We start from the raw sequence: 27,328 nt of genomic DNA, 5'->3' as shown, positions 1-27,328 counted from the left end.
ACCACATTTGGAATATTGTATCCAATTCTGATACACCATGAGGAATTTAACCTTTATGACCTTTAACCTTTGTGCAAAATAAAACTAAGTTGCAATCTTGAATATTTTAAGACTATAAAAGAAAATGTATGTTTATTCAATCCCAAAAGCTCAGGATTTAATCAATCCTCAATTAAATAAAAAGGAACTGCATTTAAGTCAATGGAGTTATATTGGTATAAAACTGGTGTAATGTGCAATTGGAATCAAATCCAGCAAAGGAGAAAGTTTGCATTCACAATTCAAAAGATACATATTAAGGAGAAAATTGTCTGAGGTAGCAATAATTTGCCTACATCAGTTTGAGGGGACAGCAGATACATGTTTTTGGATTAAAGGGAAGACTAAAGTTGTAATCCTTATATAATGTTATGGGCAAAAACACTACAAAAATGGAGTACCAAATTAGAATATCTTTAAAATACAGCACCAGTTAACGACAGAAACAGTGCACTAGTCACAACACTAATAAAATATCTTAGATAAAAAAGCTGTAGTACAAAGGCGTAGCAAAAGTTCCATAATGTACAACATAATCCAATAATTTGGGACTAAGGTATATCATGTCAGAAAGTTAAAACGCTACATTCCAAGGAATTACACAGAATACCGACAATGTGCACTTGATGTTTGGTCTTTAGCTTTGTGCTGCAATAAAGGATTTGTTTTATCTTGGTATAAAATAATTCAAATGTACAACTTACTCCATGTTTTTTTCTTAAATGTATTGTGTATTCATGTATAATTATGTATTGATGTAAAACCTCAGATCATTAAACTGGAATATCAGTTCAATACCTAGACAGACTACAGAAATTCAACAGTTTTAAGATTACTTCATATAAAGACATTTTATTTTCTCCTACTTAAAATAATGAAGTGTTTAGATAGCTTGTCTCCTCAAGCAGCAACAATTCAGAATGCCCACCAAGTAAAGCACTTAGACCAACTAGATTAAATAAAATTCTAAATCTAACACTAAGGAAGTTAAGGAAATAAATCTGGTAAGTTAATTGTTGCGTTTTGTTCTTTTAAAAATGCAGTGAACTTTAGCGTTCATGAAAAGAAAAGAACATACTAAAAAAATGGCACATTAGACAAGTATTGTGTAAACTTTCCCAAACAGTCCCTATATTATATATGATAATTCTGCAAACCCTACCTCTAACACTGTTACTTTAGTCCTGGACCTTACCTGAGCAAAGATTGTCAATTGTGTTCAAGTGTGAGGTAGTTTTTACCAACTAAAAACTACAGATAGCGCATTCAATTAGGCAATAACTGATGGATATTTGGAGCCCCAATTAACCCCCCTCTTCCTTACTCCCCATTTCTTTAAAAAAAAAACAACAAAAACTGCACACACAAGTTTCAAACATCATTAGAGAGCCATTTAGTGCTTTTTATATCACATGGAACTGTTTAGCAATCTTACTTCATTATCTAAAGAAAATCTGAACTAGCAGTATAAAGATGACCAATTTTCTGATTTTATTAATAAAGACTATATTAGCAGTCAGCTTCTGAAAATCTGAGCAAGAAATTATGTAATAATTCTTCTAGTCCATATAACAGAAATTAATTTAACACAGGCCTCAACACAAATTAAAGCTCCAGACCATAACCAAATCTAAAAATCTAGATTTGGCAAAAAGTTGATCCCAAAATCCAAAAGGAGGATTTATGGGTGGTCAGGAATATAGACCAGGAGCAGCAAAAAAATATGGAAGATGGAAAAAAACCCCTCTCCTCAACAGCAAAACAAAGGTGAATTTGAAATAAATTAACCACCGTCTAATTGTTAGCACTACAGTGTGTGAGGATAAAATTTGTACCGTAATACCCAACTTCCTAGTTATCTCCTACTTTGCCAGCATCTAATCACCACAAGCATCCACACATCCATTCTGTCTTAAACAGCACATATTATAGCTCGTAAGTGTATTGTTATGAACAAGTGTTCAAATAGTGCTAACCATCTGTTAGTATTAGCTTCTTACCCCATTCTGTCCCATCCCCTGAACTTCTTGCTTCTCCAGCTCCTTCTCCGTCTTCTGCTGTTACTAAAAAATCAAATTCTTTCAGAGCTTCTTCAGTATCAGGGTCATCTGTAAGGTCTGCAGCTAAACCTTCATTACCAATCTGCAAGTGGATAACAAAATATATATTCTGTGTTTTAAGAAGATTACATCTATCACACAAGCAGACACGTTTTCTGCCAGTAAGAAGAAACTCATCTACAATATGAGTTAAGAATGGCACAGGTCATTTTAAAGAGGACTTTTTTTTTTTTTTTTGCGCAAGCGAAGAACATTTTGAAGTATGAAGTGCAGAAAGCAAAGTGTGTACAACTAGTCATAGTGTTATTTCAGCTCCTCCAGAATTTACCGGTAAACAAAAACCAAGCTCCTGACAAGGCAGGGTAGGAGGCTCACCTCAAGTCAAAGCTCTGATCTCCAGCTATTAAAGAAAAAGCAAGTTACAATGCAGCCAGAGGGCCATCGTGATGAAAAGTGCTTCAGTGACCCAAAAAAGAACATCAAGCTCTCCATCACAATGACCATACACTCACGTAAACTAATCCAACACTAACTAAATGACTAGTGGAAGTTTCAGGAAGAAACAGCCAAGTCCTATACAGGAGGAGCAACTTCACAATAACATTAGGGATGGGAGAAAAAAAACAACCCTCCATTTGCGAGGCTGGCATAAAACCTGTATCTCCAATGGAATGTTCTCCCCAGCCCACCTTAAAGCATTTAGTTTCTTCTCCTTGCAAATAATCCCTGCTTTTCCAGAACTTCTTCAGGATACACCCTTTCTTACACAGCACCCTCCATTATATAGGCCCCACAAAACAAACAAATCACCACCAAACTGAGAAGCAGATGAGATTCTAGGGAGCTCATCACTGCAGCTCCATGATCAGATGAGAGTTCTTGCTAAATTAAGTAACCATCCCTAACAGGACAGAGTATACTGCCTTTGCATTACTCCTAGTTGGCTGAGATAGTGAGACTGAGAATAGGAAATATACTTGGATGTACACAGAGATCACCACTACAAGGTCGCCAAGCCAGTTATTAACATAACATTTTAAAAATGGCAAAAAGAGAGAAAGCTCTAAAAAGCTAGGTATGCGAGGAGGAATGAAATACAAAATTATTCCATCTCTAAGTGCTGTCAGCAAACCAAAAACAGAATAAGACTTTGGTAGCAATCTTAGTTATTGTACTCACACCTACTCACAAGGATGTTATGAGCACTAATTACCTCATGTTTAAAACATTTTGAAAATGAAAAAACACTACACCTCTACCCCGATATAACGCTGTCTTTGGGAGCCAAAAAATCTTACTGCGTTATAGGTGAAACTGTGTTATATCGAACTTGCTTTGATCCGCCGGAGTGCGCAGCCCCCCTCCCCCCCGAGCACTGCTTTACCGCGTTATATTCTAATTCGTGTTATATCGGGTTGCGTTATATCGGGGTAGAGGTGTATTATAAGGAGCTACACCAAAACGTGCTGATACCACATGTTCACTTACATATCATACAGATAAAGCAGGGTAATTTATTCATGTCTATTTGAAACATGGGCTTCCACCAGGCTATATTTTATAAGCACTGCTTTCAATATGTTAGAGGTACATGACCAAAAGGCAACAGTAAAAGCTCTTTACTTTGTGTTTTTTATTTATCCGATGCTTTTCTTTTCCTTCTGCAATATCTTCTATCATGTCATTCTCTTCTTCTTCATCACTATCATCTGCATTTTCTAAGAAATTAAATGTTTCAAGAACATCACCAGAGTTCCTACAAAAAAAAACAAAAAACAAAACAAAAAGCCTACAGTGGTCAAATTTACTAGCTGACTTACAGTGAAGGGATTTAGGGGATTAAGTCAAATATAATTCTACTATCTAACTTTTAAAAGTTTTTAAAAAGTCAATAAAAAAATTCCAGGAAAACTTTGTCCATCTAAATCTATGGGATGACTCAAAATTGAAAAGCACCACTCAAGATGTATGGCAGAATTTAAAAACAATTATTTATGTTAATAACACCAACTTAAATTATTAAAGCAGAAACAAAAATCTAATTTTCACATAATGCACTATTTATTTTCACAGTACAAGCTGATGTATCTGAAAAATATGATTAGTGATAGTCAGTTATGCTTATAGACTCCTTTTATGTTAATCAGTTTACTTTCAGGCTCTTGTGCACTCACATAGCTGCAATATTTGGATGATATAACTGACTAATATACCACTGACCAGAAAAAACAAAACAAAACAAAAAGTAGGATCTGAAGCTTATATGAGCCTAACTGGTTTCTCAGTGCTTGCATAACACAGCTGTCTGAATCTAATAAGTGAAATAGCATATTAATAATATAAGTAGGGTATGTTAGCCAACTATCAAGCATATCACAATTTTACATCTCTTTGCCTACCTTTTGATTTCCTGTCCCTTTTGCTTAGATGAAGGAGATTCACCTCCATTAAGGATCTGTTCTAAGTTCTTCGTCTCCACTGAGCCATTTGGTTCTGAACTGGAGAGCCCAAGTAAAGACCTTACCCTCTGGGACCGTACATCCAATATTGTGTCCGTGTAACCTACTTCCTGAAGATACCTAGGTTGGTTGTGAAAAGAGAAAGAAGAGAAAAAGACATTTATGAGAAAGAGAAAGGATCTAGGGTTCGTTGCTGAAAAATAAAATAAAAAAATTAAATTGATAATACTAAAGAGGAGATGGGAAGCTAACTGAGTTTACCATATAATTTACTGAAAGGACCCCCTCCACCCAAAATCCATGTATTCTACCTGTGGTTTACTTCTCATTTCATTTCCCAGGGTTTAAAGCAATGACACAGCCAAAGATTATCTCTGCTAGTACTGCTTCAAAGAAAAATGCAGTCTATATAGTCTTGCATACAGAACCAATATTTATCCATCTTGACTACATGAATTTCCAAGGCAAAGTGCAAACATGTAAATAATTTCTAAAACTCCAGAAGAAAAACTGATTACAAATACAGATACTTAACTATATTACTTACTGTCTTAATAACTGCCTGCCTTGCTTCCAGGTCAGTTGACTATTTTGAGGTACTGTAGGAACCTCTGTGTCTTTGGTTTCTTCTGAAATGCAAGGAGATACGCATTAGTGTTGCTCATTTTACTCTGCCAATTTTAAAGACCACAGAGGGAAGTGAAGATTTCACTTAAACATTTTTAGACCCCACACAATTTTTCAGAGACTGGCGGTGTGGTTGTCTCCTTAATCAGCCTAATGCTAGATTCAGATGGTGTCCTTTACAAATCCACATTCCACAACCTCAGTGATGATCAGCAGATCAACATTCACCAGTTATAAAAGTTCTTGGAAGTGCTGAACTTGATGTAACCAATATCAAAAAGTCTCACATTGTTGCACATATTAGGACTTTGTACATACCGCTTAGTCTTTTTTCTACTGTTAGCTTACAACAAACTTTCTGGTACAAAGCTGATGAATTGCCATTATTCAGATAGCATCCCTTAAAGGCTATTCAAAGTAATGCCAACTATTTCATTTTTTTGTTTACATTACTGCAGCTGACCTGCTCTGGCTAATTAACTCCCTTATTCCGTAGGGGATTCTAAATAGCTCTACGCAGAGCACTTAAGAAAAAGATTCATTCTGATTCTCTATTCAAATATATTTAATGCCCATTAATTTAGTATAACAAAACTGGTTAGCAGAAACTTGATTTTTCTTAAAGGAAGATAGTTGTAAATTTTTTTTAACTTTAATAAAAAATAAGAAATCACTATTTTTTACTAATACTGTTTAAATAAAGTTCCATTAACTTGTATGTGGGGAAACCTAAACTAATATGTCAAGAATACAATATTAAGGAATTCCACCACTTTTACTCTCTAGCAGCAACTGACACCTTGAGCCCATTCCACTTTAACAGGTGTTCTATTATATCAGCCTATAAATCGTGGAGTAAAGAACTAGGAGGAATACTGATCTAGACAGAATTCAGAAGTCAGACTTGTATGTCTTTTAGAGAAATGTTAAAAAACAAACACCAACCTGAACAATATTTTATACTTTCAAGCAAGGAAGAAGTGCCTGAAGATGTACCCATACCAAAAAAAAAAAAAAAAGGGGGGGGGGGGGGAGTGGAAGAGAGAGAGATACTGTCTAACCTGACAGAGATTCATTGCCTAGATGACTTGTGGGTATAACTGCATTTCCAGTTAGTAGCAAAGAGGAAGGCCAAACTTTATTTATAACATAGCGTCCCAAAGAATTGAATTTCAAGGAGGGGCCAGCCATGCAATAAAGGTCATCCTTACTTCTTAAACAGTCAAATTTAATCAAGGGGAAAATCTACCTCTAGTTTCAGATCTATAAGAGACAGAATTTGTGGAAATATTAGTTATAAGCAACATATTGCCTACATTGTGAAGTCTACTTCACTCCATGTGCACATGGATTTGCATCAGGGCATTTCCTCTTGATCTGACAAAACCTCTGTCCATTTTTTAAAAATATGTAAAAAAATTATAACTTTTCCAGGATAAAGTAAACACAACTTTTTATTATACAGTCACAGGGAACAAAAACGTAGAATTTTCTACATATATAATGTTTATTCCATTGTTCAATTTTCTCCCTAGTTGGCAAAATAAACTTCTTTGAGCCAAGTAAGTAAGAGAGTGTAATACCCCAATAGACACTAAGATCCCTCAAGGGCTGACGGTAGAAATAAAAAACAACAACAACAAAAATAAAGTTAAACCACTGCCTCTTTATTCATCTACTAAAACCTCTCTCAACATTTGGATCTTTCTGAAAGAGAACCGAAGTAATAAAGGCTCAAATAAACCACTTGCCAAACACCAGTATATTCAGTAACACAGCTCCCTGGAACCAAACATCTGTTCTCAAAGAATTAAAAAATGGTTACCTAGCTGTAACTTTGGAATATGGAGATGTGGAAATAGGAATCCTTCAAGTCAAGGTAGCTTACTAGTCTCCTGGATCCAAGGAGACCATACGAAATTTCAACTTTTTGAGAGACTTGTTGAGGCATCACAGATCCAGAATGGGGACGAGGATGATTATTGCACCATTGGGGGAGGTTCCAGGGCATCTTCCCCCGCTGGGGAGGGAGACTTAGGGGTGAACGGCCTTTCCTCTACTCCGATCGGGCATGCCTTGTGCACTGAGCCCGGTGCCGTTGGTGCCACCAGCTGCTGCTCCAAGGTGGCGGACGATGAGAGGTGAGTAGGAGACATTGCCAGAACTGCCATTCCGCATGCACCCCAATAAGCCCACTGCGCCAGTCACAGGTTCAGCAACATTGACGCAGCCTTGGGTGCTCATTCACGGTGGTGCATACTTGATGAGGGGCTGAACTGGGCTTCCGTGCCTGAGAAATCCCCTTCCAGTGACCATGGTGGGGCCGTCAATGCCTGGGTCTGATTGCTGGCCATTGCTTTTAGGGACTGGTGCCGGAGCAAGGTGATCAGTACTGATATCAAGGGGACCAGAGATGCGATGGGGAGCACTCTCATGATGCAGGCGACCGGGACCTGCGCCTAGAAGACTATCTGTAGGAGGGTGAGCAACTGGCATCTTGCTCTTGGCGATCCGCGTCAAGATGGTGGCAACCGGGAATGTGGCACCAGTGACCAAGGATGTGCCCCAGGGCGTCCAGGCTCTGGAAACTTCCAGTGTGGAAGTGGAAAGCACTGCTTCATCTTGGGGAATTGGCAGCACTCAACTGCCCCCTGAGGGGTCTTCGCATCTGACTTGCGAATGTGGGGAGCCATTGCCGGTTCCTACGGCACATGCTGCATCAGCGGTGCGGGTGGAGGCCAATGCTCTCTTGGCGTCGGAGGAGCCTGCAAAGGTGTCTGTGCAGTCAGCGGTGGACCTTCCACAGGACTAAGAGCCCAAGTTGGAGGGGTGCAAGTGCATGGTTCTGGAGTGGCCAGACATCCTGAAGCAAGTCCTCTGCCCAATGGCCCATGGCCCTTTTTGCTCAGTGCCAGGGTTTTAGACTTCTTTTTGGGCACTGGCAACGGGGAATACTGCCAAGTGCAGGGGGAACTCCATGAGGAGAGCCTGAAGCCAAATATCCCACTTTTTTTGTGTGCAGGGCCGGAAGTTCTTACAAATTCAGCACTTGTCTCTAACGTGTGACTCTCCTAAGCACCTGAGGCAGCTGCTATAGGGGTCACTTACAGGCAGATTGGGGCATGCCCTGCCTGTGGCGAAGTCCCTGCTAGGACCCTAACGGTTAACTATTATGAACAAAACTATTTACAAGGCCCTAAGTCTCGAAGACAATAGACAAAAACCGCTAGCCCTTGCAATGCAAGGGAAGGCACGTCAAGTAACCACCACAGGTGGTAAGAACAAACTGAGACGGCGTAGAGTCGGTGGCACTTGATATATCGATGCAGGAGCGCTGCACTCAAGGGGGCACCACTGCCACCCCTACGGATATCGCTAAGGCAAAAATCTCCGATGACTGCGCATGTGAGCAGCGCATACCTAGAATGGAATCCTCATGAGCAAGCAATCGAAGAAGAACTTTCGTTATTAATGACTGCGCACATTATGGAGACTATGGGGGAGGGATAGCTCAGTGGTTTGAGCATTGGCCTGCTAAACCCAGGGTTGTGAGTTCAATCCTTGAGGAGGCCACTTAAGGATCTGGGGCAAAAATTGGTCCTGCTAGTGAAGGCAGGGGGCTGGACTAGATGACCTTTCAAGGTCCCTTCCAGTTCTAGGAGATTGGTATATCTCCAATTATTACCTTACCTTTATTAAGAGTTGCATAAATAGCAAATCTAAAAAAAAGGAGATAGCAAAAAAATGAAAAGCGTGAAATTTACAAAAAACTTACCTGATTCAAAAGTTGGCATTTTCAAGTCACCTTGGTTCAGTTCTGTGCCATATTTTAATTTATGATATTTTGCCCTGAAAATTAAGCATAATCGGTATATAAAAAAGAAATAATTTCTTAAATTCAAACACCTCTTATTACAATGAAACAAACATGTTAAGATACAGAATGTATATTTCAATACTTTAATTTGGATAATTACTGAAAAGTCATTGAACCATTGAGTCAAACATTTTCAAAAACATGAAAGTATGCTCATTTCTCATAAACATATATACCCCAAATTTTTATTAGTAAAGAAATTGAACTTGAGAACTTGTGTGTTATTTATGAAGGATTTTATTTTATGTCAGTACGTAAAAAGCTTTTCAGGCTGTTCAATCTAGTCAGGATGGATAAAGACAAGGATTTATTTTAAAAAATTGAAACTTTAAAAATTTAAATTTAATACATTTTTCTTTTTAAAAATAATCTATTTAAAATTAAATTTTAAATGATGAAAACGTATATTAGGGCCTGAATTTACTATAATCTATTAAAATAATTTAAATTAAACAAAAATCATAATATAAAATAGAACATTTCCTGACTAAGCATTAAAGAAAGTCAAAACCACTGAACTGGTGGATGTCACTGACTAAGCATCTGGAACCAGAGCTTGTTGATGTGCTAAACCAGGTTTCAAGAGCAGTAGCCTCTTCTAAAGTTACAGAAAGAGTATTATCTTCACTTCAGTTTATTCAATTAGTTCAGTTCAATGACAATTTCTTAACTTTGAATGAACTAGATTAAGAATTGAAAAAGCAAGACAGCTTGTTCTCCTCTTCCAATCTTTGAATAAAAACTATGCGTGACTGAAATCTACTAGTGCTAAAATCTTAAAGGACATGGTGACCAGAACAATCAGTTCAATCCACTAATCACATATAATATTTCCTTTGTTTCACAAATCAGTTGTTTAAAATCCAAAACATGTTTTGGTAAGCTTTCTTCTTATGCAGTCAGCACATTTATGGCATATTTATTTAACTAATAAAAAACCATTTAAAATGTTTTTGGGCATTTTAATTGAATTGCACTTTTCATTAAAATAGAGCTTGACAAATAATAAAAATATTAATCATTAACAAACAAGTAGTGCAATCATCATTTTCTAATACAATAAAAAAGTAAAGCATTAGAATCTGAATAAATATAAGTTAAGCTATATAACTAAATATGTATATAGTATAGCATATAGTATCTTCCTGTTTACCAAAAAGTACCACCAAATTTAGTGTGAAGTCTATATTTAGCTGCAAATCAACATGTTTTAATTGTTAGCAACCAATAAAAATCAAGTTTTCTTTAGGAAAATTATTAAAAGGTACATATGCAAAACAAGATTAATTTAAAATTGATTATTTAAATAAATAATTTAAATCGCTTTATATTTAAATCAATCCACTCTGTGTCCAATTATACGATCATTTGCTCCTTTAATTCTGTCAGTCATTCTCCTAGCTAAAGAATTGTACCCTGAATGGTTTCAGAGTAGCAGCCGTGTTAGTCTGTATCCGCAAAAAGAACAGGAGTACTTGTGGCACCTTAGAGACTAAGCCCACTAAAGCTTATGCTCAAATAAATTTGTTAGTCTCTAAGGTGCCACAAGTACTCCTGTTCTTACTACCCTGAATGAATCACACACATGTGGTCTCCACCAAACTTTGACACTCTCCTCAACCACCCCCATTCCCGGTTCCCCACCTCTACTTCCCTCTCTTCATAGTATCCTGCCGAGATCTTCAAATAGAAAAATCTACAAGATCTGACATGACCATCTCCTTCCCCTTCCTATCATTCTCTCCTCCTTTCCTCCCAACACTGACACATGAAGTTTCACACCTGCTCTCCAACTCTAATCTCTTCACATGGCCAAGTGACCTCAACACATCTAATCTTTCTTGGCTCCATTCTTATCCCTTCTTTTTACCTTTCTCCTTAACTTTTTACTCTCTAATAACTTCCCATTGCAATATGAAGAGTATGCTTGTGTTCATTTTACATGAAATGTGATTTACAAGGTACTTATGCATAAAGAAGCATGCTGTGGCTCACCACCCTAGGAACATTCTAGAGAAGGCCAGGGGGTGGGGAGGTGAGCTCAACATATGGAGTGGAGAAGTATAAGCATGTGATGAACAAATCCACATATGGAAAGGTTAAATATGACTGGTTAGAGGTTTGTGTTATGTAACTTAAGTAACTGCCATGTGCTATAAAATAACAATGGGAGAGGCTCCTTGCTGGAGGGACTCTGGCTGATTTTTTTTTACCAAGGGCTCTCCCTCTGTGCACACTGAATAAAGCCTTGTTGAACTGAATTGAACTGAATCGAAGACCCTTGATTCTGCCTGGCATCTGACTCATTTGGGAACCACAAAATCCAAACAAATACAAGCATGCATTACTCTCCAATCTCATCCCACTTGCCTCTCCAACTCTCCATCATCTCCTAAACATTAGATGTGTCACCTTCAATCCTGCCTGGAAGTTCCTTCCCTCCAATTTCATTCTATAGCCTTTCCAATCTGGCTTCTGCCTCATGCACTTCACTGAAAAAGCTCTCACTAAAGTCTCAGGGAAAATCCTGCTCAGACACTGCTGCCCTGGGCTTGAGCATGCCCAGTGCAGACACCATTTTTGGTAACTTAGCTGACAAAGTCTCTACCAAGCACGTGTCAATTGTAATTTTTCAGGGTTTGTCTATACATGGAGTTATTCCAGAATAGCTATTCTGCTTTAAATTCACATCCTACCTTAATCTGATAACCTCCCTGTGTAGTAGACAAACCCTGCAGAGGCTTATAATTTGTCTAAATTGACCAAGTTGTCACAGGGATGGCAAAGGCCCACTCCTGACAACAGTGCAACTGCCCTTTACCCCATGCCAAATTTCAAGTCCATTCTCCAAAACATAGAGATACTAGAGGTTTTCAATGAAGCAGTTGTAAGAATTTTTTTAACATAAGCAAAACAGAAACTTGATTTTCTGAAACTGAAGAACCATTTTAGTTGAAACTTTCCAATAAAGTCAGACACCGGGTGTGGAAAATTTCAGCCCAAATGGTTAAAGTTAGGCAAAGTTATATGCAATTGAAAACTGGATCTTGTAAGGGAAAGTGTCAGGCAACCTTAGTTATAAGTAGCACTACCGGCTCTGCCTACATTTATCTGCAGTAAAACACAGAATCCTAAGCATCTCAACTTAAATCCTGAAAGGAACAAAGCCTTTCAGTTTATCTTTAAAACGTATTTGTAGAAACTTCTGAAATATTAAAAAAAATGAATTAGCTGGAATTTCAGCTATTTTAAAGTTGTTTATTAAAGTGACTCAGTATCAGGGGCGGCTCTATGTATTTTGCCGCCCCAAATACGGCAGTCAGGCAGCTTTCGGCGGCATCCCTGCGGGAGGTCCGCTGGTAACATGGATTCAGCGGCATCCCTGCAGAAGGTCCGCCAGTCCTGTGCCTTCAGCGTGCCTGCCGCCGAATTACTGCCGAAACCACAGGACCGGCGGACCTCCCGCAGGCATGCCGCCAAAGGCAGCCTGACGGCCATCCTCACAATAACTGGCATGCCGCCCCTCTCGTGGCTTGCTGCCCTAGGCACACGCTTGCTGCACTGGTGCCTGGAGCCACCCCTGCTCAGTATGTTTTGAAAGTTTTTTTACACTGGACTCTAACATGAAAAATTAAGCCTAGACTTCAGAAATACCACATGTTGCACCTTTAGAATTTTAAAAATGTATTTAAGCTCTCGACTTACTTTTTCAAATAAAATGAAGTGATAAGATTTTAGATTTATTGTAAATTATTTCACATTTCATAAAGAAAGCACACTATTAAAATATTGTGTATTTTACTGAATAATTTCTGAAAGTACAGCAAGTATTTTGGGTTAACTGCATTCCAATACATTTATAAAAACAAAAGCAAATGTCATGTAAAAGTTTGAAAGAATAAATATTTTAAGAAAGAATTTATAATTTTGATCTTAGAGCTATACTTTCAACGTATAACACAGATACAATTTTATCTACTACCTACACATAAGATATTTCAGTGGACAATGATCAGAGAAAGTAATCACTTAAATTATATTTTAATGAAAACACTGAAAGATGTGATTAGTCTGTCCTTTGTGTTAGATAAGATTTGTTTTTAATATGCAAACTGATTTTGAATATGCAGTCAAGAAATTAAACCAATATTCTCTCATCAGAAGCCAATAAAAATTCTAAAATGTAGTTTAGATCACAGTCGTTAAACACTCAATCTGCCTAATACATTTATGTGGCCTGCCTTGCATATTAAGATTCTGCAACGCCTTGGCCTTCATTTAAAAACAAACAAATAAATAAATAAATAAAAATCTGGAAACTCATGGCTGCAAAGCTAATGTTCCACACATAAGTGAAACATACACTGATGCAATGATGTCTTCTTCAGTCTGCAGACAGCCTGAAACAACAGCTCTATCTGCTCAGAATGGACAAGAAGCATTGTCCACTAAAGCATAGGTTGGAAATAGTGGGAGATTAGAAAAACTGAGCAGGAATGCTGCTGTTACAGGACATTCCCTTGTAACAAAATGCACTTGTAGGTTCAGTTAGTCGTGGCATTTTTGTGCCCTTTTCTGTTGACTTCTCTATTCCTCTAGTTGCCTGTGCGCTATTTGTGCTAGAGAGGCTGGCCCAGACAATGCACTGGAAGCTGCTGTAGCCAGCTATCTCAGTACAGAAAGGTATTGCCAGCGTCTAGCCTTGGGGTATGGTCAGAAAAACAGAAGCCCAGTAATGCTTAGAAGGCAATAAACCCACTAAGAACAACAAAAATGATTCCTTTTTTGTTGCTTTATTTTTTCTTCTTCTTCTGAGCAGAAGGTCTGATAAAGCCTTCCTGCAGCTGCAGGAGGCAGTTTAAACTGGCTGGCTCAGCCCTTCAGGGGTGTGGCCATTCCCAGCATGTTTTGACTGACAGATCTGGTTTACATCTCCAAGGAGCTGCAAGCAGATGTAAGATCCATTGTAATGGATCTGCAGACTTTCCCTGTGAAAAATAATTCTTTTAGGGGTTTGAAAAGAATTTTCAAAAGCACTTATGTGACAAAGGGGCTTATGTCACTTTTGAAAATGGGATCTAGGTGCTTTTGAAAATTCTACTAATAGTCTCAATAACAGCTTTCAACTACTTTTTAATTAAGTTATACCCTTTTATAGTGACCAACAGACCATGCTACCAAAAACAATTTTTAATAGAAAGGGACTACTGAAGGAGAGTTTAAGATAGTTTTTTTTAATTGCTTCACCATATCAATACTCATCTAGAATACAAGTCACTATAGTGAAGAAAGAAGAGGATACGCAGACAGAATTATTCTTGGGCAACTAGCCTAAAGATGTCAAGGACGTGCGTGGATAAATATATCCAAGTAGACTGCAGTTGCCAAATATAGTTTGGGGTTACTGAAGATCTACACAATAGGTTGGAGTATTTATTTATGTATTTATTTATTTTTAAGTTGGGGGAAGGAGGTGGCATACTTCAATGCATACTTAAAGTAACACTGAGTGGAACTTCCCTACTTTGTAAGAGATGCAAACTGAGGACTAAATTTGACTCTAACATTAAAAATATTGTCATATCACCAGCTAAATTCCTAAATATCTTTGAAACAGGTACTATATTTTGCATTCAACCAAAATATACAATAGAAAATTGTTTAGGTTTGAAAGGGCAGCAATAATGTACATTCACTAAATGCAAAAACCATCTTTATGTGACATTCTTAAGGTGTCAGTACTAGTTTAATAGGTGAGAAACATGTTATGTTAGAAGCAGCAAAGAGTCTTGTGGCACCTTATAGACTAACAGACGTTTTGGAGCATGAGCTTTCGTGGGTGAATACCCACTTTGTCGGATGCATGTAGTGGAAATTTCCAGGGGCAGGTATATATAAGCAAGCAAGAAGCAGGCTGGAGATAACGAGGTTAGTTCAGTCAGGAAGGATGAGGCCCTCTTCTAGCAGCTCAGGTTTGAAAACCAAGAGAGGAGAAGCTGGTTTTATAGTTGGCAAGCCATTCACAGTCTTTGTTTAATCCTGAGCTGATGGTGTCAAATTTTCAGATGAACTGAAGCTCAGCAGTTTCTCTCTGAAGTCTGGTCCTGCAGTTTTTTTGCTGGAGGATGGCCACCTTAAGATCTGCTATTGTGTGGCCAGGGAGGTTGAAGTGTTCTCCTACAGGTTTTTGTATATTGCCATTCCTAATATCTGATTTGTGTCCATTTATCCTTTTCCGTAGAGACTGTCCAGTTTGGCCGATGTACATAGCAGGTGGGGTGGAAGCTGTTGAAATCATGGTGGAATTTTTCCAGAGTCTCCTTCCCATGGGTCCAGATGATGAAGATGTCATCAATGTAGCGTTACAAACTACGCATATTCTCACCAGTAACTGCACACTGCACCATCACAGGACCTAACCAGATCAGCCACACCATCACCGGTTCATTCACCTGCACGTCCACCAATGTAATATACGCCATCATATGCCAGCAATGCCCCTCTGCTATGTACATCGGCCAACTGGACTCTCCTCTCTTGGTTTTCACACCTCAGCTGCTAGAAGAGGGCCTCATCCTCCCTGACTGAACTAACCTCGTTATCTCCAGCCTGCTTCTCGCTTGCTTATATATACCTGCCCCTGGAAATTTCCACTACATGCATCCGACAAAGTGGGTATTCACCCACGAAAGCTCATGCTCCAAAACGTCTGTTAGTCTATAAGGTGCCACAAGACTCTCTGCTGCTTTTACAGATCCAGACTAACACGGCTACCCCTCTGATGTTATGTTAGGTATTCTCTATGTAACCTTCATATGCCTCATTTGGCAACAACACCTCAGAGTGCAACATTAATGATTAAGGAATGCTGCTTTTTGAAATGTAACATGCACATTTCACATTGTGAAACAAATATAGAATTAAAAATGATTTAAAAAGAAAATACTACTTTTCTTTATGATTTGAGTCTCGTCTGTATAACGGAGCAGGAGAAGCACAGTTAATTTTTAGTTATTCTGTCTTTAGAAGTCTGAAAAACAGTGGTGGATTCCAGTTTTGGTTTTTTCTGTCATGCAATTATTTTCTGAGTTATGAAAGGTGAAATGGACGATGCTCTTTGTGTTTAATATCTACTTACACAGGATATTATACCAACATTTCTTCATACATCATAATATTCAACTTTGAAAACTTATTTGACTGCTATTGTGGCAGCAGCAGAAGTACAAAATTCTATTTCTGTAGGCTTGAGAAACAGCCAGTTTAAGAAAAAACTGGCCTTTAGTTTTAGGGATTTTTTCAGTAGGATATTTATGAATTGCAGAATCTCTCTCAGACTAAATGTCAGATTAGACCAAACTGATAGCAAAAAAACGAAGAGTTCCTTTAATTTACTCAAGTTCTCTGAAGTGTTCCCGTACCTTGGACCAAGTGTTTAAATGTAAAGATATTACCCTCTATTTTGTAAAGTATCTTTCAGCACAGATAAATGTTGAATGAACATGCATACAAACCTTTCTTGTTTTAATGCATATTCTAACATTTTTATTCTTCTTACTAAATCTTTCTTCAAGTTTTCCTGACCTTTTCTTTCTCCTTGTAGAAAAGCTATCCGAGCCTGAAAACACAAAAAGAGTAGATTTGTTTTGTTCCATTCACCTGCAGTACAGATAAACACAATCTAGTTCACTGAATGACAAGAGTTTGTTTTGGTAATATTTAGTTTCAATTCTTGTAGCTGAAAGCATTAGTGACAAATATTTGCTTCACTATGTTTTAATGCTACCCAACCAAAGGCATACAGGGGCAAGGCAGACCAAACACTTAGTTCCTTCCCCAGTTGAAATCTTCTAAGGACTTCAAATAGAGGGGAAACAGGCCAGGTTGTTGAATACACAGACAGCACATCTCAAAGAACAAGTAACCACTTTTTCTTCATTTGAATTGTTTATATGTGTGACTGTTCCCCTCTGGTGCTATCTAGACCGGTGATCTGCTAGGCCACTCCAATCCTCCACTCTGGGAGCCAGCCTTACCCTACTTTGCTGTGAGAACCTCCACTCCTGGGCTGTTCACACACAGCCTCTGGCATGTAAGCTGCTCCCAGCTACTTGCAAGCAAATGACACTAGCCAATATATCCGGTTGCAGACACAACCCTAGGAACCTCCGTCTTGCAGTGTCCAGTTATGCCCGCTGGACGCTGCAAGCTTATATGAGTTTGTCAATTTAACAAAGAAATGGATATGTACCCAGGGGCGGTTCCAGGCCCCAGCGCGCCAAGCGCGTGCTTGGGGCGGCAAGCCACGGGAGGCGCTCTGCCGGCGCTGCGAGGGCGGCAGGCAGGCTGCCTCCGGTGGCTTGCCTGCGGAGGGTCCGCTGGTCCCGCAGCTTCAGCAGCCAAATGGAGGCAGCCTGCCTGCCGTGCCTGGGGCGGCAAAATCCCTAGAGCCGCCCCTGTACGTACCAGGCTTGTTATCCCAAGGGGCGTCTCTGACACACTTCAAAGCAAATGCACTACTTCTGGTAAAATAGACAGATTTATTAACTATGAAGATTGACTTATAATCACTTAACATCTATGCATAACAAGTCAGAGTGGTTACCAGAAAAGAAAATATAAGAAGGCAGTCTAAACTCTCAACCCTATTAGACTGGGCAACTAGATTAAGCCATTTTTCTCACCCCACTGAATATTGCAGTCCTTTATACACAGGTTTGTTCCTTAAACCTGGGCCAATCTCCTGTGTTGGAGTCTTTTCTTCTCAGTGTCTTGGTTGCTTGCAGCGTAGGTGGGGCAGGGGAAGGGCCCAGTATGTGTCCATTCTGTCTGTTTTATACTCTCAGTCCATGCGCTTGGGGAGCACAAGTCCAGGCATGTCTGGAGAGCACTGCTGAGTCTCTCCAAGCAAAGTTGAGCAATTCCCCTGGTGTGGCCTCATGCAAGTGAGTGATTGCATTGTAGCTCCCTTGCTGGACAATGGCTGTTGATGGGTTGTTTGACACCCCGCCTGGGCACTGGTTACTTTCCTTGCTGTTGCCTCTGGGGAGCTAATATCTGGCTGATTCCCCCACTTACAACATGCTTTTGTGACCACCATACAACACAATTCTCAACTTCATGTGCATTAATGATACACATATATGGATAGAGAAAAGACTTTCAGTAGATCATAACCTTTCCCCTGATACCTTACAAGGCATGCTTTATATGTAAGATCACAAGTATATGAAAATGAGGAATATGGGGGTTACAGTACACTCCCCCAAGGTATAGAATGTCACAATATGTCTTCCACTCTTGGAGACAGAAAACGGTTAACAGATGGAGGTGGGTGTTAGATCTGTATTCATGTAAGAGTTCAAGTACTGCTCTACCAAAGGCTGCATCTCCTACAAATACCTGGCCAACTGCATAATGTTTCCTTAAAGTATGAATAGAAGATCATGTGGCTGCCTTACAAATTTCAGAAGAGGAGATATTATTAAAAGCAGCTACAGAAGCAGCTTGTGCTCTTGTACAATGTGCCTTAACTACTAACAAAGGATCCCGACCAGAAAAGTGACAGCACAATATAGTACATCATAAAATCCGTTTCAAAAGTGTGCGAGAAGAAATTGGTTTAACCTTTATCTCTGTCAGCATGTGTCACAAAATGATTTGGAAGAAATCCTAAAATATTTAGTCCTCTTCAGATAGAAAGCTAATGCTCTGTCTACATATAAAGAGTGTAGAGTCCTCTATATTAGCATAAGATTTTGAACAAAATATTGGTTAATTAATCAGCTCATTAACATAATTAAGAGGCATTTTTGCCAAGCAATAGTTTTTGATGATCTGTCAAAGGGTGACTATCTGGTCACCACATGATCTATCTGGATGGAACCCAGCCTGTTCTTGTAATATTTCATTCACTGCTTTCTTCATTCTACTCAGCATAACAGTAGCCAATACTTTGTCTGAGACTGATAGCAGTGCAATATCTCTCCAGTTTGTTCATTAAGATCACCCTTTTATTTATTTATTTTTTGCAATCCCACGATCATTTCCAGTCTTGGGCAGTTGTTCCTTCACTTATATTTCATTACAGAGTTTTGTTAGCTGCTCATTCAGAATTTCACCTTTCATACCAGTTTGAATTCTGTCAAACATTAGGAGCTGTCTCCAGTGTCAGGCTTTTTGATGGTTGCTTTAATTTCATCGGGTGTTCTTGGTCCCTCTTCTATTTCTAATTTAGCACTGGCATTTCTCTCAAACCCGTGAATGATCATTGGCTCTGGACAGTTTAATACGGAATGGAAATGTTCTTTCCATCATCTGACTTGTTCTTCATGCATTTTCAACATCTGTCCATGAATGTCCCTGATCAGCATCACCTGTGATGGTCTGGTTCTTCCTGAGAAGTCTTTCACTATTCTTTAGAGCTGCTTGATGCCACCCTTCTGTGCTGCTTCTTCTGACTCTGCAGCCTTCAATACTGCCTACTGAAAGGCCCTGTGGAATATTGCTAGAAGCTATGGGGTGCCAGACAAGCTGATCAACATAGTAAGGAGTTTATGTGAAGAAGTGGATGCGCAGTAAGATAGGATACAGGCCTGGGTAAGTGGCTCAAGTGTGTGACAGGAGTTAGATTAGGGTGTAAATTATCATCAATTCTCTTTGCATTAGCAATAGATTTGGTGATGAAGCGTGAAACAAAAGGCATCATGAATGGTGTAAAATGGATTAGCAGAGATGAGATACATGATCTTGACTTTGCCAATGACACTGCTTTACTAAGTATGACATCAAATGGAATGACTGCCCTTACATTAGAGGTAGGAACAGGGAGCTGTAAAAAATGGACTGGAAGTAAATGCAGAGAAAACCAAGATTATGAAGATAGGAAACTGAACAACAGATACAAAGATGTACATGGATGGAAAAGAAATCTAACGAGTAGAAGAGTTCTGCTATGTGGGGAGGGTGATGATATTTGAAGATGGCTGTGATAAAGATATTCATACAAGATTAGGAAAAGCAAACACCACTGGAACTGGACTGCTTGATGTGTCAGCAACATAGGAAGAACTAACGTCTAAGGTAAGATTAACATGAAACTCAGACACAATTTAGGCAGGAAACTCAGATGAGATCTTAATGAAACCTTATCCCCCATGAAAAAATCTTATAGGGAGGACCTGGTATCAAAGCATTAATTCCACCCACTCCATGAGCAGAAATAATCATTACTCAAAACATTGTTTTCATGGATACAAGACTTAACAGACAGGTAGCAAATGGCTCAAACAGGGTTTTCATTAAACTTGACAACACAATATTCAGATACCATAGAGCAGATGGATCCTTTATAGGGGAAATGCTTGAAGTAGACCCTTAAGAAATTTTTGAAATAGAATAAGAAAAATATATTAAAACCATTAATCTTAGGATGACAGGCAGATACTGAAGCTAGATTCACTTTAATAGAACTAACTGATAACCCAGAGGATTTTAAAGACAGAAGGTAATCTAAAATGAAAGGAAAAATCAGCCTAGAAAAGGGAAATAATCCGATCAAAAGCATCAAAACTTTTCCAATTAGAGTTGTAAGTAGTTCCCATGGAAAGTTTTCTACTATTTATTAAAATGTCCTGAACTTCTTGAGAACATATTTTCTCAGCCGCATTCAAGCAGCTAACATCCAGGCTATCAGATACAGGGATGCTAAGTCCAGATGAACAATTGTCAAGTTTTGATACCAACTCGCTATAGCCAGACACCTGGAGCTGAATATTATGTACTGGTAATGGTCCATTTCTACCACAAATCTTAGAAATTTTTTTGGAGCAGGATGGATGGAGACATGAAAATATGGATTAAGCAGATCCACAGTTGCAAACCAATCCAGCAGAGTTTTCAAAAGTATAGCAACAAGAGTCACCATTCTGAAGTCTTGAGTTGTCCCAAATCTAGAATGACCGGACCGTCTCCATTTTGTGGTAGAAGGAAAACATGAGAATAGAAACCTTTTCTTTTTAATTGAAAGGAAACCTCTTCTATAGCTCCAAGTTCTAACAAGAATTGAAATTCCTCTTGTAGAAGCAATTAGTGAAAGGGGTCCCTGAAAAAGGAGAGGGAAGAGGAATGGTAAGGGTGGATAGCCTGAAATTGTATGACAAATAAAAAATGAGTAATATCTAAAACCCATCTGTCCATAAAGATGTTTTCCCAGGTGGACTGAGGCTGTCCACCAGCATGTTCCGAGTGCCTGGGATGTACCCTGCAGAAATTGATGAGGTTTTAGATTCACCAGTTCCATAAATTGACTGCTTATCTGTACAGTGGGAGGAATTTTGCCCCCTCCTTGTCTGTTTAGATAGAAGACAGTCATCGTGTTGTCTGGCATTATCTGGCCGTGATGGGATCACGTGAGTGGGAAGAATGCATTGCAGACCTGTCTGACTAGTCTTAGTTCCAGGAGACTAATATGTGCCATGACTCCCAAGGAGTCCACATACCTTGTGCTGGGTGGATGCTCATGTGGGCTTCCAAGCCTATAATAGATGCATCTGTAATCATCATCATGTCAGGTGTGGGAATTAGAAGAAGGGACTCAAAACACATACATGTTTATCCACCAGGTGAGTGAAGCCCTGACACTGTTGGAGATTGTCACTATGCTGTGACTCTCTGGCATATATACTGACTTGATCCAGGGTTGCAGACAATGGAGATGGAGCTTGGTGCATGTTACTTAAGTACAGAAAGATCTGGACTGTTTGGGGTTAGTGAGTGACTTGCTTTATCAGACTGCTCATGGCATGGAATCTGCCTGTTAGTATATGGGCCTGTTAGCCTGAGACGGAATTTTGGGTTTGATTTTTTAAATATTTATATTCTTACTAATGTGTGTGAAGAAAGAACAAAGACATTGTGTGTTACATCTGCTCACAAGCAGATCTCTCTCTGTAAAATGGGAATACCACCATTATATAATTTTACAGGTGATTTGTGAAGATAAATTCATTAAAATATTTGTGAACCATTCAGACACTGTGGTGAGAAAACCACAGAAATGCTCATGAGGAAATTAATAATTTTGCATTCAGTGCAAGGTATGGATAGTGTGCATTAAGTAGGGTCTGGTATCGTACACTGAATATGGAGGATAAAGAGGAAATACTGAATAACTTAATTCGCAAAAAGAGGCAGGGATCCTCTGGAAATAATAGTCCCTAATTTCATGATCACTTACCATCTAAAGCATACACACAAGGGGACCAAGTTAAGGTTGTATGGGCAGCCTTAATTCCGGCATTTCCTTACTTTTAAATGCTGGATTTTGCAACCTTAATGTTTTAACACAGGTGGAGAGTGTGGGTGGGGTTTTTGTTTTTTTGTTAGAATAGATTTTAAGGTTAGAAAGGACTATTTATGATAATCTAGTCCAATCTTCTGCATAAGAGGCCATAGAATTTCACCCAGTAATTGAATTATTTGCCTTTTAGGATTACTTTACAAAGCTGGATTGAAGTCACCCACGTACTCTCACACCCATACAGTATTACTCAGCACAAGAGCTAATTTGCCAACTATTCTAGTCAACAAGCTTTCTATTTCTGTCCCTTGCTTTCACCTGTTTTCCTAATGTATCAGATGGTGTGTAGAGACTCGACTAACTTACCCAAAATAACACAGTCCATCAATGAATCATGACAGTCATTGGTGCAATGACATCCTAGAATTGTTAACCAATAACCAAAGCATTTTGAGTGCTTATAATTGAGCTACTTCATATCATGTCACAGCTTACATGAGCAAATATATTATGTCTATTTACTAGGTTTTTTTTTAGTATGGACACTAAATATTAATTCAGTTAGGAAGCACTGAAACCAAATATATAATTGATGCCCAAATATTTTTGAATAGTTTATAATCCCCAGATACTTTGGATCTGCAAATAACTATAAACAGATCACTATAAAGTGTGCCTGCAAACTATAATTCCATTACTGTTTATTACCATGCTTTAAGAGATATGTTATGAGTGGCATTTGTTACATTATTTTCAAGATCCAGAATCTAAATCATATGGCTTTTGTTAAACTGTAGAGATCTGTCATTGCAATTAAATAGACTAAATTTAAAGTTCCCCCTACACAGTTCTTTTGTTACACTTTCATCAGAGCAGTTACTATAGGAATTTAGCAGCATTACATGGACATAAAATTTACAAAAGAACTTCTGTACAAACTTAGAATATTCACAAAGATTCCAAGTTTTTATGCACAAGAACATAACTCAATCAGAAAAGTTTTCTGGACAAAGAATGAGACATTTTGGTTGCTTAAGCAAGAACTGTAGCAAATGTTCAAGTCTTTTGAGAAGTATTGCTTTAAGTTTCATACAGCACCATGTACAATGAAAACTTCAAATATTAGAACTGAATTGTTGCAACTAGTCCTGGTAAAATTCACTTAAAAAAAAAAAAAAAAGACCTTGAGAAGCAAATTTTCCTTAATCTTGAAATGGGGGGGAGAGGAGAGTTACAAGCAAGACTGTTAGCAGCACTTATTATTGAGGCTGCCTGACACTTCTCATTGTAAGATCCTTTTTTCAACTGCTTCTCGCTTTCAGTCCAAACAGTTTAAATTTGGCAAATTTTACATGTCAGGTATTTGCCTCAGGCTGATTTAAAAAAAAAAAAAGTCCATCCATTTCTGAGAACAAGGCTACAGAAAAATACATTGTTTTGCAAGGTTATATATATAAAAATAATCTTATCACCTTTCCATTGCTAAGTTCCATTGCCCCCAGGCTTTGGAACAAGGACTTCAAATTTGGGAGAGGGTGGTCTTTGTGTCAGAGACGTGCCTTTTCTGTGAAAATTTATCCAAATTTGGTTAAATTACAAGATTTTGAAAAATCTTAGTTCACACATACTCAGACTTTTGCAGCTAAAATCTCCAAAGATTCAGTCCACACTGAGGGGCAGGAACATACTCTCAGCTCCTAGCACTGATGAGACTATGCATATGTCATTCCCTCACAGCTCCTGTATTTGATGAGACTGTGCATATGCCATTCCCACACAGCAACTGAGCATGCTCCAGAGGAGGACTAGTCTACAGGAGCTCACTTGGAGTTTCCCTGTAATTACTGCTACCTGCTGCTCTGGGCCAGGCAATCAAATGAGCACAGGAAGCCCGTCTCTCTTGTGCTCCCAATGACCCCCCACAGAGAAGACGAGAACTGAACTGGAGTGGGAAGGAGCAGATTGGAACAAGGAGCCTGGTGACCCTGGGACTGAAGGGAGACTGATTGGGCGGTGGAGGGGGGGGGTGTAAGGGGGAAATGGGGACAAGTATGAGACTGGTTGGGCAAGGAGACTCAGACTAAAACCCTGGGGGGAGATTGGAACCAGCTGGGCAAAGAAATTGGAATGAGAAGCCTCAGGAGCAGCAAGTGGGACTGGGACAAGGAGCCACGGGTGGGGAAGAGATAGGACTGGAACTGGAGATTTGAAGGCATGGGGCAAAAGTATATTAAAACAACATTATTAAGATTATAAATGTCAAGTACTCAAAAGTTAGGAAATGGCAGAACTGAGTTTGCTTGTGCATGGGCTTTTCTATGGTACCCATCACTATAGTATGAGTGTGTCAGAAACATTAATTTATTTATCTTCACAATGCCCCTGTGAGATATGGGGATAACAGAACCCCACATTTACAGATGGGGAACTAAGAGAGATTAGGTAAAAAATATCCATCTGTTTTGCATACTCAGTTTGACACACCTAAGACTTCATTTTTCAGAGTAATTAGCATTATATAGTACTTTATATGTTTTAAGCACAGCTCCTATTGACTTCAGCTGAAGAAAAGTGTGTTCAGCATCTTTGCAAATGGGTACCCAAATAATAAAGGAACACAGAAGTTAGTGACTACCTGTGAAAAATTTGGTTTAAGCATCTTATCTAGCATCACACAGGGACTCTGTGGCACAGAGAGGGACAGAATCCAGTTCCTCAGAACAGCATTTAAATGCCTTAGACATGAGACTGTCCTTTCTCTTCCTATAAACACATGCCTCATTCACCACACGTGCCACCTTATACAACAAATTAATCAGGAGTCCTACAAACAAGACTCTTTCGCAACATAACCTTGATTCATGCCCAGAGCAAGTCCTATCTGTGCACTGAAAGACAGGGATCCTATGCAGAAATATATACTTAGTGAGTGATCATGTAAAGACTATCATAACACAGTACATATGCACATGCACAAAAGGACCAAGTTAAAGTTGCACAGGCAACCTTACTTCAGGCATTTCCTAACTTTTGAGTCTTGACAGTGAGACCCTAACAATGGTCTTACAGTGTAATTTGTGCATAATGTTTGAATTAGTTTGCCAAAAATCCCAAGTCCAGCTAGAAATATTAAGGAAAAGTTTAGTGTGAAAACTGAATTAAGCAGCGAAACCTGGAAGGCAGACGACGGCAAACAAATTCTTTAACAATACACTTCATGATGTTGGAGTACCAGTTTCCTGTACACCCCCAAAAGTTTTCTGCTTCATTAGAGTATACTGGATTGTAACAAAAATAAAAATCATAACCAACATGATTAATTGAATTTTAAAGGCTTAAAAGTGAATACAACTGAAACAATTAAAACTCAAATATCAGTTACATATTCCAGAAATCCAAATACACCTATACCTGACCAGGATACAAGCAGCACAGTGGTGATGGTGGGGTTTGTTGGTATGTTTTGTTTTTAAATCTACTCCGGACTTCTGGTGGAAGAGAAGGCTTATAATGTTTTGGGAAGAGATGGAATGTAGTCAAGCAGCTGTATTACAAAAGCTCCATCTTAAAGAGCATACATGAATGTGTGTCTCTTTACCCCAAAAGGGAATTTGTAGCATGCCCTCAGATAGCAAAATGGTGGTAAATACTGATTCTTTATCCACAACATTGTATTGCAACATTAGCAGCACAATCTGCTCTAGAATTTGTCTTATATTCAGGATTAAAATACATCTGTGATGGCTGAACATGAAGCAAAAAAGTGCTTTTGAATATTATTGAACACATTCCTCCCCCATTTTACTGCAGTATTTAACACTTACAAGAGGTATTTATTGCAAGTATACTTTACCAGTGTAAAAACATTATTATTCTACTTCCTATTCCCAAAGAAAGAATACAGGAATTTAAAACCCATTAAAGAATAGCTTGGTGACTGATGCCTCAGCTTCAACCTTCTACAACCACAGGTTGACATATATATCTAATTTAGAGCATAAGCTTCTTGTGGCAGAAAATGTCTGCATGTACAGCACCACGCACAATAGTGGACTTCAAATTTTTGCAGGGTTGATTAAATCCTTCACCTTTCTAAAGGTAAATAAATTAAATTCCATGCAGTTTACTATGGGGAAATTTTCAGATGCAAATTCAGAAACAGGATTTTGACTACTCTGGATGGATATTAAAGATTCAGGGACATTTTGCAAATGAGGTCTTGCCCAACTTTCTTCTCCAAAATTTTACTCTCTCCACTGTTGTACAGTGTGATAGTTGGCTATCACCATTCACTCCATGGCTGTCCTTCTTCAGTATTGCTGTATTGTTTATAAATAAGGCTACGTTTTAGTCACGGGTATTTTTAGTTATGAAAAATAATGGCCAAAAATGACCATTAATCCTAAACATTTCTTTTCAAAAACTACTCATTGCACCACAATTTCTCAGAGAGGGGAGAAGGAAAGGAGAAAGGATTGGATGTGTGTATGTGCAGGGAAATGTACAGGGCTCAGGAAAGAGTAACAACTGGAGTATACTCCAGTTGCTTTATGCAAATCTCATGAAACAAAGCTGCTGTAAAAATCAGATTAATTGGCCAGTATGTTCTGGCTGACCTGAGCCACTCCAAAGTAGCCAGGGGCTACAGGAGAAGCTGGCCATAAAAAAATCAAATTAAAAAAAAAACAAAGTTAATACTTTATATCTTAAAGTGATTAGGAATGCCATATGGCAACTTTCTCTAATTTTCTTGTTTAAACCAAGGAAATTCTCAAAGGAGACACACTGAACTCAACATAACTCCAGAAACTCAGAGTTGAGATTAAATTTAACAGAAAAACAAGGTAACATATGGAAATTCAGATAAATCACCCAATCTCTGCCAGGAGGCAACATGGGAAGAAAAATCTCCTCTCTCTCAAAAAAAAAACCAAAAAACAGTTTAATTTGCGACTACAAACATTCA

At 38.6% G+C, this 27,328-nt stretch overlaps 1 protein-coding gene across 3 annotated transcripts in view; it reads right to left on the bottom strand.

Moving 5' to 3' along the window:
* The window catches only part of STRN3 (striatin 3), a 97,698-nt gene that overhangs the window by 51,034 nt on the left and 19,336 nt on the right, over positions 1 to 27,328 (bottom strand). For all 3 annotated transcript variants that reach the window (XM_045013191.1, XM_045013192.1, XM_045013193.1), the window contains exons 2-7: positions 16,577 to 16,680; positions 8,961 to 9,034; positions 5,106 to 5,187; positions 4,499 to 4,678; positions 3,723 to 3,855; positions 2,040 to 2,181 (exon numbers count right to left, since the gene is read on the bottom strand). In XM_045013191.1, coding sequence (XP_044869126.1) covers positions 2,040 to 2,181; positions 3,723 to 3,855; positions 4,499 to 4,678; positions 5,106 to 5,187; positions 8,961 to 9,034; positions 16,577 to 16,680 — 715 coding nt within the window. The remainder of the gene's footprint in view (positions 1 to 2,039; positions 2,182 to 3,722; positions 3,856 to 4,498; positions 4,679 to 5,105; positions 5,188 to 8,960; positions 9,035 to 16,576; positions 16,681 to 27,328) is intronic.

This window comes from Mauremys mutica, chromosome 4 (assembly GCF_020497125.1).
Source record: "Mauremys mutica isolate MM-2020 ecotype Southern chromosome 4, ASM2049712v1, whole genome shotgun sequence".
In the NCBI taxonomy this organism is placed as follows: domain Eukaryota; kingdom Metazoa; phylum Chordata; order Testudines; family Geoemydidae; genus Mauremys; species Mauremys mutica.
The sequence above is the reverse complement of the archived record's forward strand: the minus strand, read 5'-3'. Positions and strand labels throughout refer to the sequence as shown.